This window comes from Neolamprologus multifasciatus, chromosome 7 (genome assembly GCF_963576455.1).
Source record: "Neolamprologus multifasciatus chromosome 7, fNeoMul1.2, whole genome shotgun sequence".
In the NCBI taxonomy this organism is placed as follows: domain Eukaryota; kingdom Metazoa; phylum Chordata; class Actinopteri; order Cichliformes; family Cichlidae; genus Neolamprologus; species Neolamprologus multifasciatus.
The window spans coordinates 52,201,236-52,214,335 of NC_140445.1; the positions used below are offsets into that span (position 1 = coordinate 52,201,236).

Genomic DNA, 13,100 nt, shown 5'->3' on the forward strand with positions numbered 1-13,100 from the left:
GAACTATTTCTGAAGACTGCTTAAAGAAATGATAAGAAAGCTTATCAAAGAGCTTTCAGGGTGTGTTGAAAAACTGATGTGTTTATATCAAATACTGACTTTCAAGCGTATTAGAATGGTCCAAAATCTTTTTTTTCTGTACTTCAATGTACTGTATGTTTGCATATATCTCACTAAATCGGTGTGCCTAATAAAATACAAAGAAATGAATGGCCTAAGACTGTCTATCGTGCCACCCCAGCAGCTGAAGCACTCTGTTTAGTTGTTACTGTCAAACATTAGATGGCTCTCTGAAACATCGATACAGTTGGTCTCATGAATGCTGCCTTCGCGTGTCCTGTGAAATGCTAGACTCCAGGTAGAATAAACGTTTTAAAACAGCAGACTGAATACACATTGGCGTTTATGCGGAAATTAATTGTGTGCTCCGTCTTTGTCTCAGACTGCCTCGATAGCACGGCTCACACGCTTTCTCAGCTGCACATCTGTCTGATGTGTTTCGTATACGGTTTCCAAAAGGCAGAACTGTGCTTGAACGCAGCAGTGCCTGAAGCTAACGCTAGCTTTCCCTTCAGTGCTATGAGTTAAGCAAGACTGAAGGTAAGGGCAAAAATTATATTTCTAAACAAGGTCTGTCAAATTTAACTAATACGAGTGCCACAGTGATGTATTCCCAATACATACGGGGACCTGCAGTAGTCCGACAAGGCTTTATTTAGTGAAGAGCGGCAGTTATGCTCTCTTGTAGTGGCTCAGCTAATGTTAGCTACTCAGACGTCGCTTTTTTTTTCTTTTTTTTTTGCATAACATTAGTAACTAAATACAGAAAGGTAAGACTAACATTACAAATCAGCATTAGTAACTATAATTGAACTGTCACTTTTGTCCTAATATTGACTTTATAAAGGTTGTATTAAACCAAAACAGTCTAACTTAGCAAAAGCTAAAGTATGTAATTGTTCCAGTAGATGAGCTGAATTTAGCTAGTGTCCTAGTTTAGCAACCTAAGGGTGAGGTGTAATGTCAGCGTTTGCATCCCAAGCAGAACATCTTTCAAAGTAAAAGAAAAAAGGCAGCGAGATGCCACACTGCCACAATACTCACCAAAAAGCTAAATGTTAAATTATAGCATCCTCTTTGATGTGAGGATTTGAGTAAAATAAACTACAAGAGCCTTGATGAAATCTTTCGATGTGTATAATTATGAGGATTAAAAACTTAGTCATTGTTGACTGCAGACTTACATAAAGCGGAAACCTAGACCTTGGCCATGTGCTATCTTATCTCTTTGTACACAGTGCTGGGAATGCAGCCACCGCTGCCACCTGAAGCAGTCAGAGAGCTGGTGTGCTCTTGCCTGCAAAGAGACCCCGTAGCAGCAGACCTGCGATGCAGCCTCTTCGTTGCTGCCACTCAGAACTACAAGAGAGACTCTTTGCTTAGACCATTCCCACCTCGTTACTTAAGTGGTGACAATAAGGAGTTTGAAGAGTTGGTGAGTGCTAAAGTGATTGTCAAAACCTCTTGAAGATCCTAGATTATAGTCAGTGGTAGCCTATGCTTGCCTAAGTGCTCCTCAGTTTAATCATACAAGCTTTAACCAGCCTCAGGGGTAGGGTCAAGATCACCAAACCAACAGCAGCAGCGCCTCTGTTGTTCAGCCATATATTCATTCACTCAGGTGACTGATCAGAATGATCACCAAGCCTATGGACAGAGGTATCATAGCACAAGGACACTCATTAACATGAAAAGTAATACAGAGCTTTACATGGCAACTAGAAAAAATAACATGCATGCACACATCTACACAAAATGGGAAGACAGAGGGATGGCAGACTCAACAGTAGAACATAAAATGTAGCTACTTCAGAAAAACTATACCCAGCAAGTAATCGGTATCAACTCGCAAATCCACTACTATTCATATAGCCTGACCTATGATCCTGTGTTGAATGAGTGGGAAGAAACAAGAATTGTTTATTTTTAGTTGAGATATGGTCTGCTAAGATAATTGAGAGAACTGATCAAATGTAACATGATATATATCCACTCGGTGGCAGTGATGTGCTGTTAATGGTAGCTTCATGCCAATTATTACTCATTGATGAATTTGTGATCATTTCATGTCTTTGGTGTCTTCTCACTTTGAGAGACGTGTGTTCCAAGGAGTAAAAGAGACATTTGAATCTGTTTGTGGTAATATGATAAAAGAAAGGAGTTTTTTCTTCTCCAGCTGGCAGATGTGAACTCGTTGCCTGGTGTGAGAGAGCTGGTGAGACTACGACCTGGAGAAGCAGATCATCATTTGGCCCTCGCACACTGGATTCTGTCTTCAAAGAGCTTTGCTGTAAAGACACTACAGAAGGAAGAGGTATGTTAAAGGCATAGAGAGATAAACCACGAACTTGCACCGCTTTCTTCTTTGCTCAAGCGTTTTTCTCCAATCTTCACTAGTACGCCAAACTCTGCAGCCTGACGGAAAATGAAGGGATGTCTGCACCCGTGCCACACTTCCTCTTTGAGCTGGAGTACTCTGATCAGATGAACGCGAGGTTTGAGAGGACGAGGGAAGGACGAGATGTTTTCTATGCTTTCCACGGGAGCCGCTTGGAGAACTTTCATTCGATTATTCACAACGGCCTGCACTGTCACCTCAACAAGGTCAGTGTACCCAAACCTTATTTAAAAAATTGTTTTTTACAGATCATGAGGAGCAAGGCAAGTTTAAGAGGATGCTGAAGGGCTGAAGTGTAAATCAGAGTGTTACATTGTGCTTACATGGACATTTTTCATTGCAGAACTCAGTGTTTGGAGAGGGGACCTACCTCACTAGTGACCTCAGTATGGCTGTCCTCTACAGTCCCCACAGCAGCGGCTGGAGAGAAAGCATTCTAGGTCCACTGCTGAGCTGTGTCGCCTTGTGTGAAGTCATTGATCATCCAGATGTTAAATGCCAGGTGAAGAAAAAAGGTATGTTTAACAGTCAGGTAAAAGCAGTATATCTTCAACATGGATTCCAAAGCTGTGAGGAGGCAACAAAAAAGTGACAGTTTATGAAATCACCTGAGCTATCAACAATTAGCAATAAGACATATGGAGTAAAGAGGTCAAAAATGTGTGCATTTGTACATATATGACGCATCACAGTTTTTAAATAAGAATGAATCAGAGAGACTGGGAAGAGAAAAGGAACAGAGCAAATAATGGGAGACATAATTCGGTGGAGTGAGCAGAACCAGAGCAGAAATGGGCGAGGGTCTTGATGGGTGAGTGATGTTAGATAGGGATAACTTCGAATGACACGTCATGTAACAAGACTGTAACAAACTTAGTATTTGTTGTTTGATACTTGAGTCATGATACTTCACATAGCAGAAAATAATACCTAACGATCAGCCGGCATAAGATGGAGAAAGAGAAAGGTGGTGGGGATCTGGGTGGTGCTGATGGGACCAAAACAGCTGTGGGTACCCAGCCTGCACTAATGATCATGTAGACAATGCACAGTGATGGTTTTTAAGTCTCTTTGCATGCACAAGATCCACCAAGGCTCCTGTGCTAACTTGGTTAAAACAAGGTACTTTTATTGCTTAAATACCTATATACACTTCCATCCATCCATTTTCTCCCTCTTATCCGGGGTTGGGTCGTGGAGGTGGCAGCCCAAGCTGAGAAGCCCAGACCTCCCTCTCCCCAGCCACCTCCTCCAGCTTGTCCAGAGGAACACCAAGGCGTTCCCAGGCCAGCCGAGGGATATAATCTCTCCAGTGTGTCCTGGGTCTGCCCCGGGGCCTCCTCCCGGTGGAACATGCCCAGGACACCTCGCCCAGGAGGCATCCTTGTCAGATGCCCGAACCACCTCAACTGGCTCCTTTCAATGTGGAGGAGCAGCGGCTCGACTCTAAGCCCTTCCCGAATGGCCGAACTTATCAACCTATGTCTAAGGGAGAGGCCAGCCACCCTTCGGAGGAAGCCCATATCCGCCTCTTGTATTCACGATCTCGTTCTTTCGGTCACTACCCACAGCTCGTGACCATAGGTGAGGGTAGGGACGTAGATCAACCGGTAAATTGAGAGCTTCGCTTTTACACTCAGCTCTCTCTTCACCACAACAGACCAGTACAGCATCCGCATTACTGCAGTTGCTGCACCGATCCGTCTGTCGATCTCGTACTCCCGTCACTCATGAACAAGACCCCGAGATACTTAAACTCCTCCAACTTGGGGCAGTAACCTGTCCCTGACCCGGAGTACACTTTTTCCATTTACTCTAACTTAGCCCTCAAAACACTTACAAGTCACTTTCATTCATTCACACACACACACACACACACACACACACATACATTAATGCACTGCTTTATTCTCTTGTCTTTTAAGCACTTTTTACCTCTTACAAACACTCACGTGGATGCACTTCGTCCAGTATCTTGGACAGGGACACTTGGACCAGCACACTGGAGTATGCATGCAATCTGCTTTCCTGATTCACAGCTGACCTCCACTTATCAGGAAGAGTGAGGACTTAATGTCAAGACAGGCTGGAGTTAGGGAAACAGAAAAATTCACTGTTGCCAAAAAAATGAATTGGCAAAGAAACCCCCCCCCCCCCCCACCAAAAATACCAATTCAGGGAGTCACAAAGTACTGCAGGGTGCCTACACTTTGTCTTGAATTTATTTCAGACCTTTATGCCTCTCAAAACACTCAGTAACTGCACAAATCTTTCCAGGAATGTTCTACCTGCTTATTGCTCTTTAAATCAGAACCTATTAAAGCTTTCCGCTCATTTTTCATTTCAGATTCTGAAGTTGTAGACCGCCAGCGCTCGAGGGCAAAGAACAGTGAAGGAGGGGATGTACCACATAAATACTTTGTAGTCACCAATAATCAGCTTTTACGAGTCAAGTACCTGCTTGTTTACTCTCAGCAGAGGCACCTGTCCAGGTAAGACTTTTCTGGGACAAATGATGCAGTTTGCTTTTGTGTACTGGTGAATAGGCAACATTAGACCTAAAAATGCTTTCATACAGAACAGGATTGGCTAACAAATCAGAAATTCAATGTGAAAGTTGTGGAAAGGTCACATTTATTTGAATGTCCTCCAGCACACAGTCTCAGTAATCTGATTACAGCCCACTAAGAGCAAAGAAGAGAAGCAGAATACAATTTTTTAAACTTGTTTTTATCAATTTTACTCATTCATTTACTAATTCAGATTAAATAAAATAAAAGAGAGTATAGTGTTGAGCAGAGACAACTTTCCTTTGAAGAGTATCTGGGCTTTGGCCTTAGAGTGAACTTCAGTGTAGAGTTGCTACTCCTCCAGTTGATGTGGTGGATGCTTCCTGGGTGCCTCCTATGTGAGGTGTTTCAGGCATGTCTACCCAGGAGGCGATCCCAGGATGGACCCAGGACATTCTGGCAGTATTTTTTCTATTGGCTGTCTTGGGAATGTCTCAGTGTCCCCCTGGAAGAGCCAGAGGAGGTGGCTGGACCAGGAGTGGTGTAGGCATCTCTTCTTAAACCCAGAGCTGGATGGACGCGAGTAGCCACTTGAAATGAAATAAAATCAAATAAAACAGGGTCCAGATCCAAGGTGTACTTTACCTCTTGCCCAATGTCAGATTGGCTCCAGCTCCGCTGTGAGCCTCATTTAATGAGTGGTTAAGAGAACTGACAGATAAATAATCAATAGCATGAAAGAAAATGAAAATGTTTGCTTGTTTTCATCCCGAGGTTTGTTAGCTGGCTCTTCTGTGCTGATGGTCACCGTGCTTTTCTGTTTTTCTTCCTCAGACATTCCCGCAGCCGCTCGTGGCTCCTCAGACACCATTTTGCCATCATGATGAGTCTCTACCTTCTGCTGCTCGTATTCATCGGTGCCTTAAACTCCAACACCTTTGTATCCTTTTGGAATAGACTATTCAGGTGAAACGACAACAGGACACATGGCATGGATGTTTCTAATCCACAGTGCCTTCCTGCCAAGATGTTGGCTGAAGGCATGAGAAAAAGAGTTTTATGCACCTTTCTACTGTTTTCTCTTATAGTTCTTTGCTTTGTTTGCAATATGTAATGTAATATAGTCATCATTACTGTAAATGCAAGATAACATATCGTTTCAGATGGGAATCTTGTTATGTATTGATTTTAATGAAATCTGTATGAAGATCTTTGTTGATTTTAAGACAATTGCAGTGTTGCTCCTTGAGTTTGAATGATTCAGTAAATAATCAGTTTTATAGTTAATCTCTGTTACTGTGTTGTTTCAGTCCTCCGAGGACACAACGATGGAAATCATCCTGTTTAAATAATCAGTGTGTTTTGGTTTTCTCTTTCTGGTTTGATGTGCAGCGAACTCCTCGTTAACTGAGCCATTATTATCACTAATCAGTTTTTCTGGCCTTAATGATAAACTGAAATTCCACTTTTAAATTCTTAAGATTGTCATTGTCTGCATTTTGGAAATTAATAAATTGGGATGTTTTTAAATCTTTTGTTTTTAAGTGTAGATCAAATATAGTGGTTTTTATTTTAATGTATACATTCGGTTTTGGGGACTGCGGCGTTGTAGTGTGGATCAGTAGATATTCAAGGTTGTCATCTAAAACCACTGATCTCTGAATCATTAAAACATAAAAAAGGTACCTAACTCGTGGAATGACAGTTTCATGTCTACAGTAGCTAAAAACTTGGAATCTTTCGATATATGTTCTTAAATATTTGAGGAAACTGGAGATGTGGATGACAAAAGAAGAAGTGGCAGACCTAAAAAAAAAAAAAAACTAAAAAAAAACCCTCTAATGCAGATGAACAGTATCTGAGAGTCATGTCCTTAAGAAATATGAAACAATTCCAGCAAAAACCAGACACAGGATCTGAGAGATGCAACTGGCCCTTCAGCTGATCCATCTACTCTTCATTCAAGCCTGATCAGAAATACTTTCAGTGGAAGGTTGGCTGTCATGAGGCCATTCTGAAGGAAGGAAAATGGGGACGTTAAATTACACAAGAGGTGGACTGAAAATCAGCGGCTTGGTTCAAATCATTATCAGTATGTATGGAGGTCAGTAGAAAGGTATAACCGTGAGTTTCAGCTATCTGTAAAACACGACAGAGGCTCTGTCACGGCTGCATTTCAGCCAGTGTTGTTGGAGGTCTTGTCAAAATTCTTAAATTGAAACCAGATTTGATCCACCATCTGGAGTGTGTCTCATTTCTTCAGCATGACATCGATCACAAACGCAGTGCCACTGCAGTAACAGTGCACCTGGATAGAAAAACGCACAATAAAGCACTATCAGTCATGGACTGAGCTAACTATAAAGGTGGCCCAGGAAATAATGATTTTTATCCCCTGTGTCTTGGTGCTGTATGTCTATGTATTTTTGCACATTTTGATAAATGATTGCACCTATGTCCCATATTGATAACAAAATATAAAAAAGTGAGGGGTGGCTTAAAATCTTGCACAGTGCACATGCTTTTATTTCCGTACAGCATAAAAAAGCGTTAAAGCATCAGGTTAAAATTAATTTGAAATACTAACATCTCTGATGTAAACAGTGTTTACAGAGCGAGGCACCTCTTTCGAACAGTGCATCGTTTCTATTGTTCTCAGCTTTTCGTGCTGCATTCAAACATGGGTTACCTCTGACAAATTTATTACTGCTGGCACACAGACAGTCCTCCTTTAACTGTGGTACTTTATCAGTAAGAAAAGAGTGAGAGTGATATATGGGTTTGATAACACAGGCGGCCTGCTTTGGTGACCGATCCTGTTTTCCTAATAGATACCCGATGTGCTGATGTGTGTATTAACAGCCCGAGAAACGCGCAAAAGAGAATTTGTTTGTTTGGTTTTGTGGAGCAACAATGTAAAGCAAGACTTTAGCTTAAATCGGGGTGCTCATTAAGAAATGAAGACAACCAGGAGAACACTTTGTGTCAATGAATAATTTCATTTACTCATAAATAACCGATGGCACAGTGCTTTCAGTCTTAGTTTTCTTTTCCTCAGGTGTACTTGTTATGCTGCACAAATCTCTGTACTTTAATTAAACATCAGATATTATTTCGATGTCTCGTTACATCACGGATGCAGCTTACTAACAAGTTTGAAAGAAGATGAAAGACATTGCAGGCCATTGTTTTGGTTTAAAAACCATTCCCGTCTTGCGAAATCCTTCAGATAAACTGCTTCTGTTCATCAGAAATGGCTCACATTTGAAGGCCACAGAACAAACTGCCCATTGTTGGTCCACACTTTATTCCCTTTATGTACAGGCTTCATTATTGCTGCCTCATAAACTGTCTGTTATTCAATAACCATCAACTGTGAGGGGGGGCGGCAGCCGTAGAGGGAGCTCAACTTGTTTATCAGGAAAACCTCCCAAAATGAGAAGCAATCAGAAGAGAGGGAATCTGTATTATTCCACTAAATGTTTGTGCCTCACACTTTGTTTTCTTCATTAAAAAAAAGTCATGCATTCACAATTTAATATTTCCCTGTAAAAGACGTGTATTGTGCAGGACTGAACTTGAGGCAGGTCTGCAGTCAGGTATGATGTTTGTTATCTTTGCCAACATTTGCTCCAAAACTCCAAAACCCCACTTACAGATTGAGGCCAGAGCAGACCTGTCAGAGAGTACAATCAATCGATCAATATTTTATTTCTATAGCACATTTAAAAAGGACTGTGTCCATCAAAGTGTTTCCTACAAGGTAGCAAAGCAGATTACAACAAAAGGCAACAAAAACAGTTAAAAACAATTATAGTTACAGTGACAGTTACAGTTACATAGCACAAATGCAGACCAGGTGGAAGTCCAAACTAATTTGCTTCAAAAGCTAGATGGAACAGGCGAGTTTTTAAGCGTGATTTACATGTTCAACACAGTCCACTGGATGGTTTTGCAAAGCAGGAAAATAATGATGTCTTAAAAAGAGAATTTCTCTTTTAATATAAAATGTTTTGCTATACACGATGCCTTGCTGCAAGCATTGCTACACACAAGTGAAAAAGTGTGGAAAGCAGTCAAACACCTCCGAAACTTGTTTCTCGTTAACACCAATATCTAATCAGCCAATCACATGACACCAACCACATGGAGCAGGTTGTCTTGACCAGGCAGGGTCAAGATTGATTGACTGATTGCAGCATCTTGTCGAATCTGTGCTATAAAGAATTAAATTGGTATTAACTAAAAGTGTTAGTATAGTGTACCTAATAAAGTGGCTGGTCAGTATATTTTATGGCAGTAGACTGACTGATACAGATCTATCAGATGTTTGTGGGCTCTTTTTATGCAGTGGATTTACTGGTCTGGCCAAGTATTGTGTTAGTTTGTGTTTTATAAATAATGTGTTTACTGCATTTGTGATTATAGCTGAAACTGTAAGAATATGGATTAGAATATTCATTCACTGGTAATGATATCCAGTAATTTGAGATCTAATTAAATAATTGACACACAGGTGACAGAGAGAATCTGACATATGTTTACTTAGCAGGTAGGTTTTCATGTTGTGGTACATGAATTAAACATTTATGGTGACACACAAGTTCATATAAGATACAAGAAAACACATAAAAACAAACAGTGATTATGCCAACTGTCTAATGTCATATAAAGCAATGCACATCACTTGACAGCATTAATTAACAGCCAGAATAGTGCAGATCCGGCCTGATAATCCCCATAAATAAATAGAGCAAAGTCAATACATGATGGTATAGAATTTTAAAAAGTAGAAGGTTTTAATCTTGATTTAAATTGCAGGGGGCGAAATTGTTGATTAAGTAGTTTTAAGATATTCACAGGGTTTAAACATAGCTGCCTTTCTTCACATTTTGCTACAAGTGTTCCTCTTGGTTTCTTCTTAGCTGGATGAGCTCGGACAGTCCGGGATCAAGCACACAAAATGCCCCTCGCAGTTACTCTGCAAAGAGAAAAAAAAAGACCGTGTTGTATTCAGAGCGCAATGAAGAAAAAAAAAGAGAAGAAAAAACAGGGAGAAATTTGGTTTTTATTATTATTATTTTTCTTACCTGGAGGTTGTTGTGGCATATGGGACTGTGAGGTGCAGTCAGGTGATTGTGCACACACTTCCCAAAGTGTTGCAGACAGGTGGAATCGGACGGGGCGCAGGTCTGAGAGCACGATGGACGCTTCAGCAGCAGACAGCTGGAGCAGGACGTGTGCTGGCAGGAGCCCTGGCACTCTTTATTCTGCAGAGATGTAGTCCTACAGACGAGGAAATTCTGATTATTGCTAAAAACAACGACAACAACGTGGCATTAAGAGGATGGAGAGGGGGCTCACCTGGCAGAGCAGATTGCAGAGGGGTTGGCCTGGCAGTACTCCTTGGTGCACTCTGGTTGGCAGCTCTCTGCATCCAGCTGTTCAATCACTGCACAGATTTAAAGAAATTACGAATGAGAGTCCCGCATTGTGGAGTCAGACTTTCTATCCTGAGCAGCAAGAAAAAAAAAGACAGGAAAACTGTAAAAGGTCTGATATCGTATTGATAACGGTGACACTTCTTTTCATCGGGGACAGATAAGATGAGTAATTATGGCTGAGGAACCTTTGATTCAAAGGAAGCCTTGACCACACTATCAGTCTTCACAGCTCATAAACCAGATTTTACCGCACCGGCACCATTCTCACTACACAGACTTACAGTAAAAGAATCTCACCAAGTGCATTTTTACGCGTTTAGAGAAGATTTTAGCGCCTTTGTAGTTCCCGCCAACTTTATTTCCAGAAGGAAGAGTTAAATATTGCATTTTTTGCTTGCAGAGCCTTCTTTTAATTAGCATGATGGTTTCTGTACATGTGAATAAATCAGAACTCGATAACTTTTTTTGTGCTGCTGTAAAACTTTTCATTTCCCCAGTATTGCATTTCACGAGTGATTAAAGCATCACCCGTGGATCTGATGCGCAGTGGCTGCTTGTCATCGTTTTAGAGTAACGGTTACAATCTCACCTGCTTTGCAGATCCCTTTGCGCTCTGCTTCTGGTTTGGCAGCTTCTGAGTCCTGAAAAACGCACACCAGCCCCTCGTCGCACTTCCCCAGGTAGTCCCACGTCCCCCCGCAGGTCTCCCCCTCCGTCTTGGCGCACACGGGGCAGCATCCACAGACACCCGTCGTCACGCCCCCTTTACACTGGAGCTTCAGCGCCCGCCGGGAAGAGCAGTGTATCCGCTCGCAGGGCGGGCACTGAAGGGCCCGAAGCTGCTGGGTGTCCACGGGGGACGCTTTCTCCAACCCAAACACCCCCAACAGCGCACTGAGAAATAGCAGCATCCGCATCGTTGATAGGCCTGATGTTATCCTGAGGGGAGAGCGCCTGTCAGCACCTTTTATATCCCCGGGCACCCCGGCATTGTCACACCACATGCTTCGTAGTTTATGAGCCACAACCTCCTCCCACCACCAGCAGCCAATAGATGGATGGATTTAGTCTAAAATATACCGTTAATTATCCCCACGTCTTATCTCCACGCTATCAACAGTGCGATTTTGTTTTGAAACAAGTCTTCCGTCCGAACATTGTTAGATAAACTCGGATGAAGGTGAATTCAGAGACACATGACCTCTGAAAGGGGCAATTCGGTGTACACCTGTGATCAGATAATGTCCCATTTCCCAAAAGAACAAAAGGTTTAAGACATCAGCAGGTTATCTCATCCGGACGCCTCACAAGGTTCTTAGCTGAATGAAAAATCTCGCAGGTTGTGTGCATGCCAGTAAAATATGGCCGCGCTCACTGGGTGTCTGTTAGCTGACATTGCAGCTGCTGTATGTCATTTCTTTCCTTTTGAAGAGGGAAACATCTGCTTAGAAGTAGGCCAAACTACTGCAGAAACATACTTAGTCCTCGGCGAGTCACAAAAAGGTAAGTTATTTTGTGTTATTGTAGTTTATGCTGCAGTTAACATATTAAAATTAGCCGCTTTGGATATTAAACCCCTTTTGCATTACTTTTTATTCAATTTTTGAATTAAAAAAAAAGGCCCACAATAACTCCAGCCACAAGAGATATTTAATGACTTTACTTTGAGGAAATGTTCTGTGTAAAATCCTGGAGGACAGAAAAGGATTTCTTTAGCTTTGGCTCTTTCATTTGGATCCATACGAACTGTTAGTATGATGGTCCACAGACGAGAAACATGGCCAACTGGAAACACGTCCACGTTTACTGAGTGCAGAGAAACAATTTAACAAAGGAAGATAAAACTACAATAAAAAAAAATATGAAGAGGCTAGACATAATGCACACAAGGTGCATTACATAGGAAGGTAAAGACCCTACAGTAATGCAGATAAAACCCCAGCAATCAGATGACCCCCCTATGAGCAAGCATTTGGAGACAGTGGGAAGGAAAATAATAATAATGGATTGGATTTATATAGCGCTTTTCAAGGCACCCAAAGCGCTTTACAATGCCACTATTCATTCACTCTCGCATTCACACACTGATGGAGGCAAGCTACGGTTGTAGCCACAGCTGCAACCGTAGCTTGCGAACCGGCGACCTTCCAGATACGTTTCCCAACCCCCTGAGCCACGGTCGCCCTTCTAACAGGAAGAAACCTCTGGCAGAACCAGGATCGGGGAGGGGTGGCCATCTGTGAGACCAGTTGGGGACGAGGGGAGGAAGACAGGACAAAACTGAAAGAGAGCCACAGGTTTATTATTTTTTAATAATACTAATAATTTTATGATTAAATGATTAATCTCTCACTTAATTTTAATTATTCAATTAAATCTTTTTACACATTAGTCCTCATGTCCTACTGCTTAGTCGTTGACATAGCCAAAGGAGAGAAGCCCATATAGGATAAATATGCCCGTCTAGTCCCCATAACCTTCAATGTTTTTGAAGGTTATGTCATCTGATGAGGTCTAGGAAACAAAATAAAGTTTAAAAAAAGAAAAAGAAAAAAAAAAAGACAGTTTTAAGAATCAAAATGATGTTTTGATCAGAAAAAGCAAACCAAAGAACTCCTGCTCATCTTTCCTGTTGCACTGATCCCAGACGAGCATCTCCACATTCACTCGTCCACCTCTGTATCAATT

At 41.7% G+C, this 13,100-nt stretch overlaps 2 protein-coding genes across 4 annotated transcripts; one reads left to right on the forward strand and one right to left on the reverse strand.

Annotated features, from left to right (window-relative positions):
- Positions 1 to 469: 469 nt before the first annotated feature.
- Positions 470 to 8,918, forward strand: parp16 (poly (ADP-ribose) polymerase family, member 16). 2 transcript variants are annotated; one of them, XM_085165005.1, is made up of 7 exons: positions 470 to 600; positions 1,299 to 1,495; positions 2,237 to 2,374; positions 2,458 to 2,664; positions 2,802 to 2,973; positions 4,806 to 4,950; positions 5,803 to 8,918. In XM_085165005.1, exons 2-7 carry the CDS (start codon positions 1,307 to 1,309, stop codon positions 5,936 to 5,938), a joined length of 987 nt encoding a protein of 328 aa, XP_085021131.1. In that variant the 5' UTR covers positions 470 to 600; positions 1,299 to 1,306; the 3' UTR covers positions 5,939 to 8,918. The 2 variants fall into 2 exon arrangements, with proteins under 2 accessions (XP_085021131.1, XP_085021132.1); XM_085165006.1 differs by lacking the exon at positions 470 to 600 and adding an exon at positions 612 to 830.
- A 243-nt stretch (positions 8,919 to 9,161) lies between these two features.
- Positions 9,162 to 13,078, reverse strand: LOC146515336 (uncharacterized). 2 transcript variants are annotated; one of them, XM_085165008.1, is made up of 4 exons: positions 11,002 to 13,078; positions 10,333 to 10,420; positions 10,059 to 10,254; positions 9,162 to 9,949 (listed from the first exon to the last, which is right to left on the reverse strand). In XM_085165008.1, exons 1-4 carry the CDS (start codon positions 11,414 to 11,416, stop codon positions 9,890 to 9,892), a joined length of 759 nt encoding a protein of 252 aa, XP_085021134.1. In that variant the 5' UTR covers positions 11,417 to 13,078; the 3' UTR covers positions 9,162 to 9,889. The 2 variants fall into 2 exon arrangements, with proteins under 2 accessions (XP_085021134.1, XP_085021133.1); XM_085165007.1 differs by having other exon boundaries at positions 9,162 to 10,254.
- Positions 13,079 to 13,100: the final 22 nt, after the last annotated feature.

What these genes read in the sequence shown, in the direction of transcription:
- parp16 (XM_085165005.1), top strand. Translation starts at nt 1,307, where the DNA reads ATGCAGCCACCGCTGCCACCTGAAGCAGTCAGAGAGCTGGTGTGCTCT. An exon ending in ATAAGGAGTTTGAAGAGTTG is followed by an intron (nt 1,496 to 2,236) that starts GTGAGTGCTAAA and finishes TTTCTTCTCCAG; the next exon opens with CTGGCAGATGTGAACTCGTT. An exon ending in AGACACTACAGAAGGAAGAG is followed by an intron (nt 2,375 to 2,457) that starts GTATGTTAAAGG and finishes AATCTTCACTAG; the next exon opens with TACGCCAAACTCTGCAGCCT.
- LOC146515336 (XM_085165007.1), bottom strand. Translation starts at nt 11,416, where the DNA reads ATGTGGTGTGACAATGCCGGGGTGCCCGGGGATATAAAAGGTGCTGAC. An exon ending in CAAAGGGATCTGCAAAGCAG is followed by an intron (nt 10,421 to 11,001) that starts GTGAGATTGTAA and finishes AAATCTGTGCAG; the next exon opens with TGATTGAACAGCTGGATGCA. An exon ending in TCTGCAATCTGCTCTGCCAG is followed by an intron (nt 10,255 to 10,332) that starts GTGAGCCCCCTC and finishes CCTCGTCTGTAG; the next exon opens with GACTACATCTCTGCAGAATA.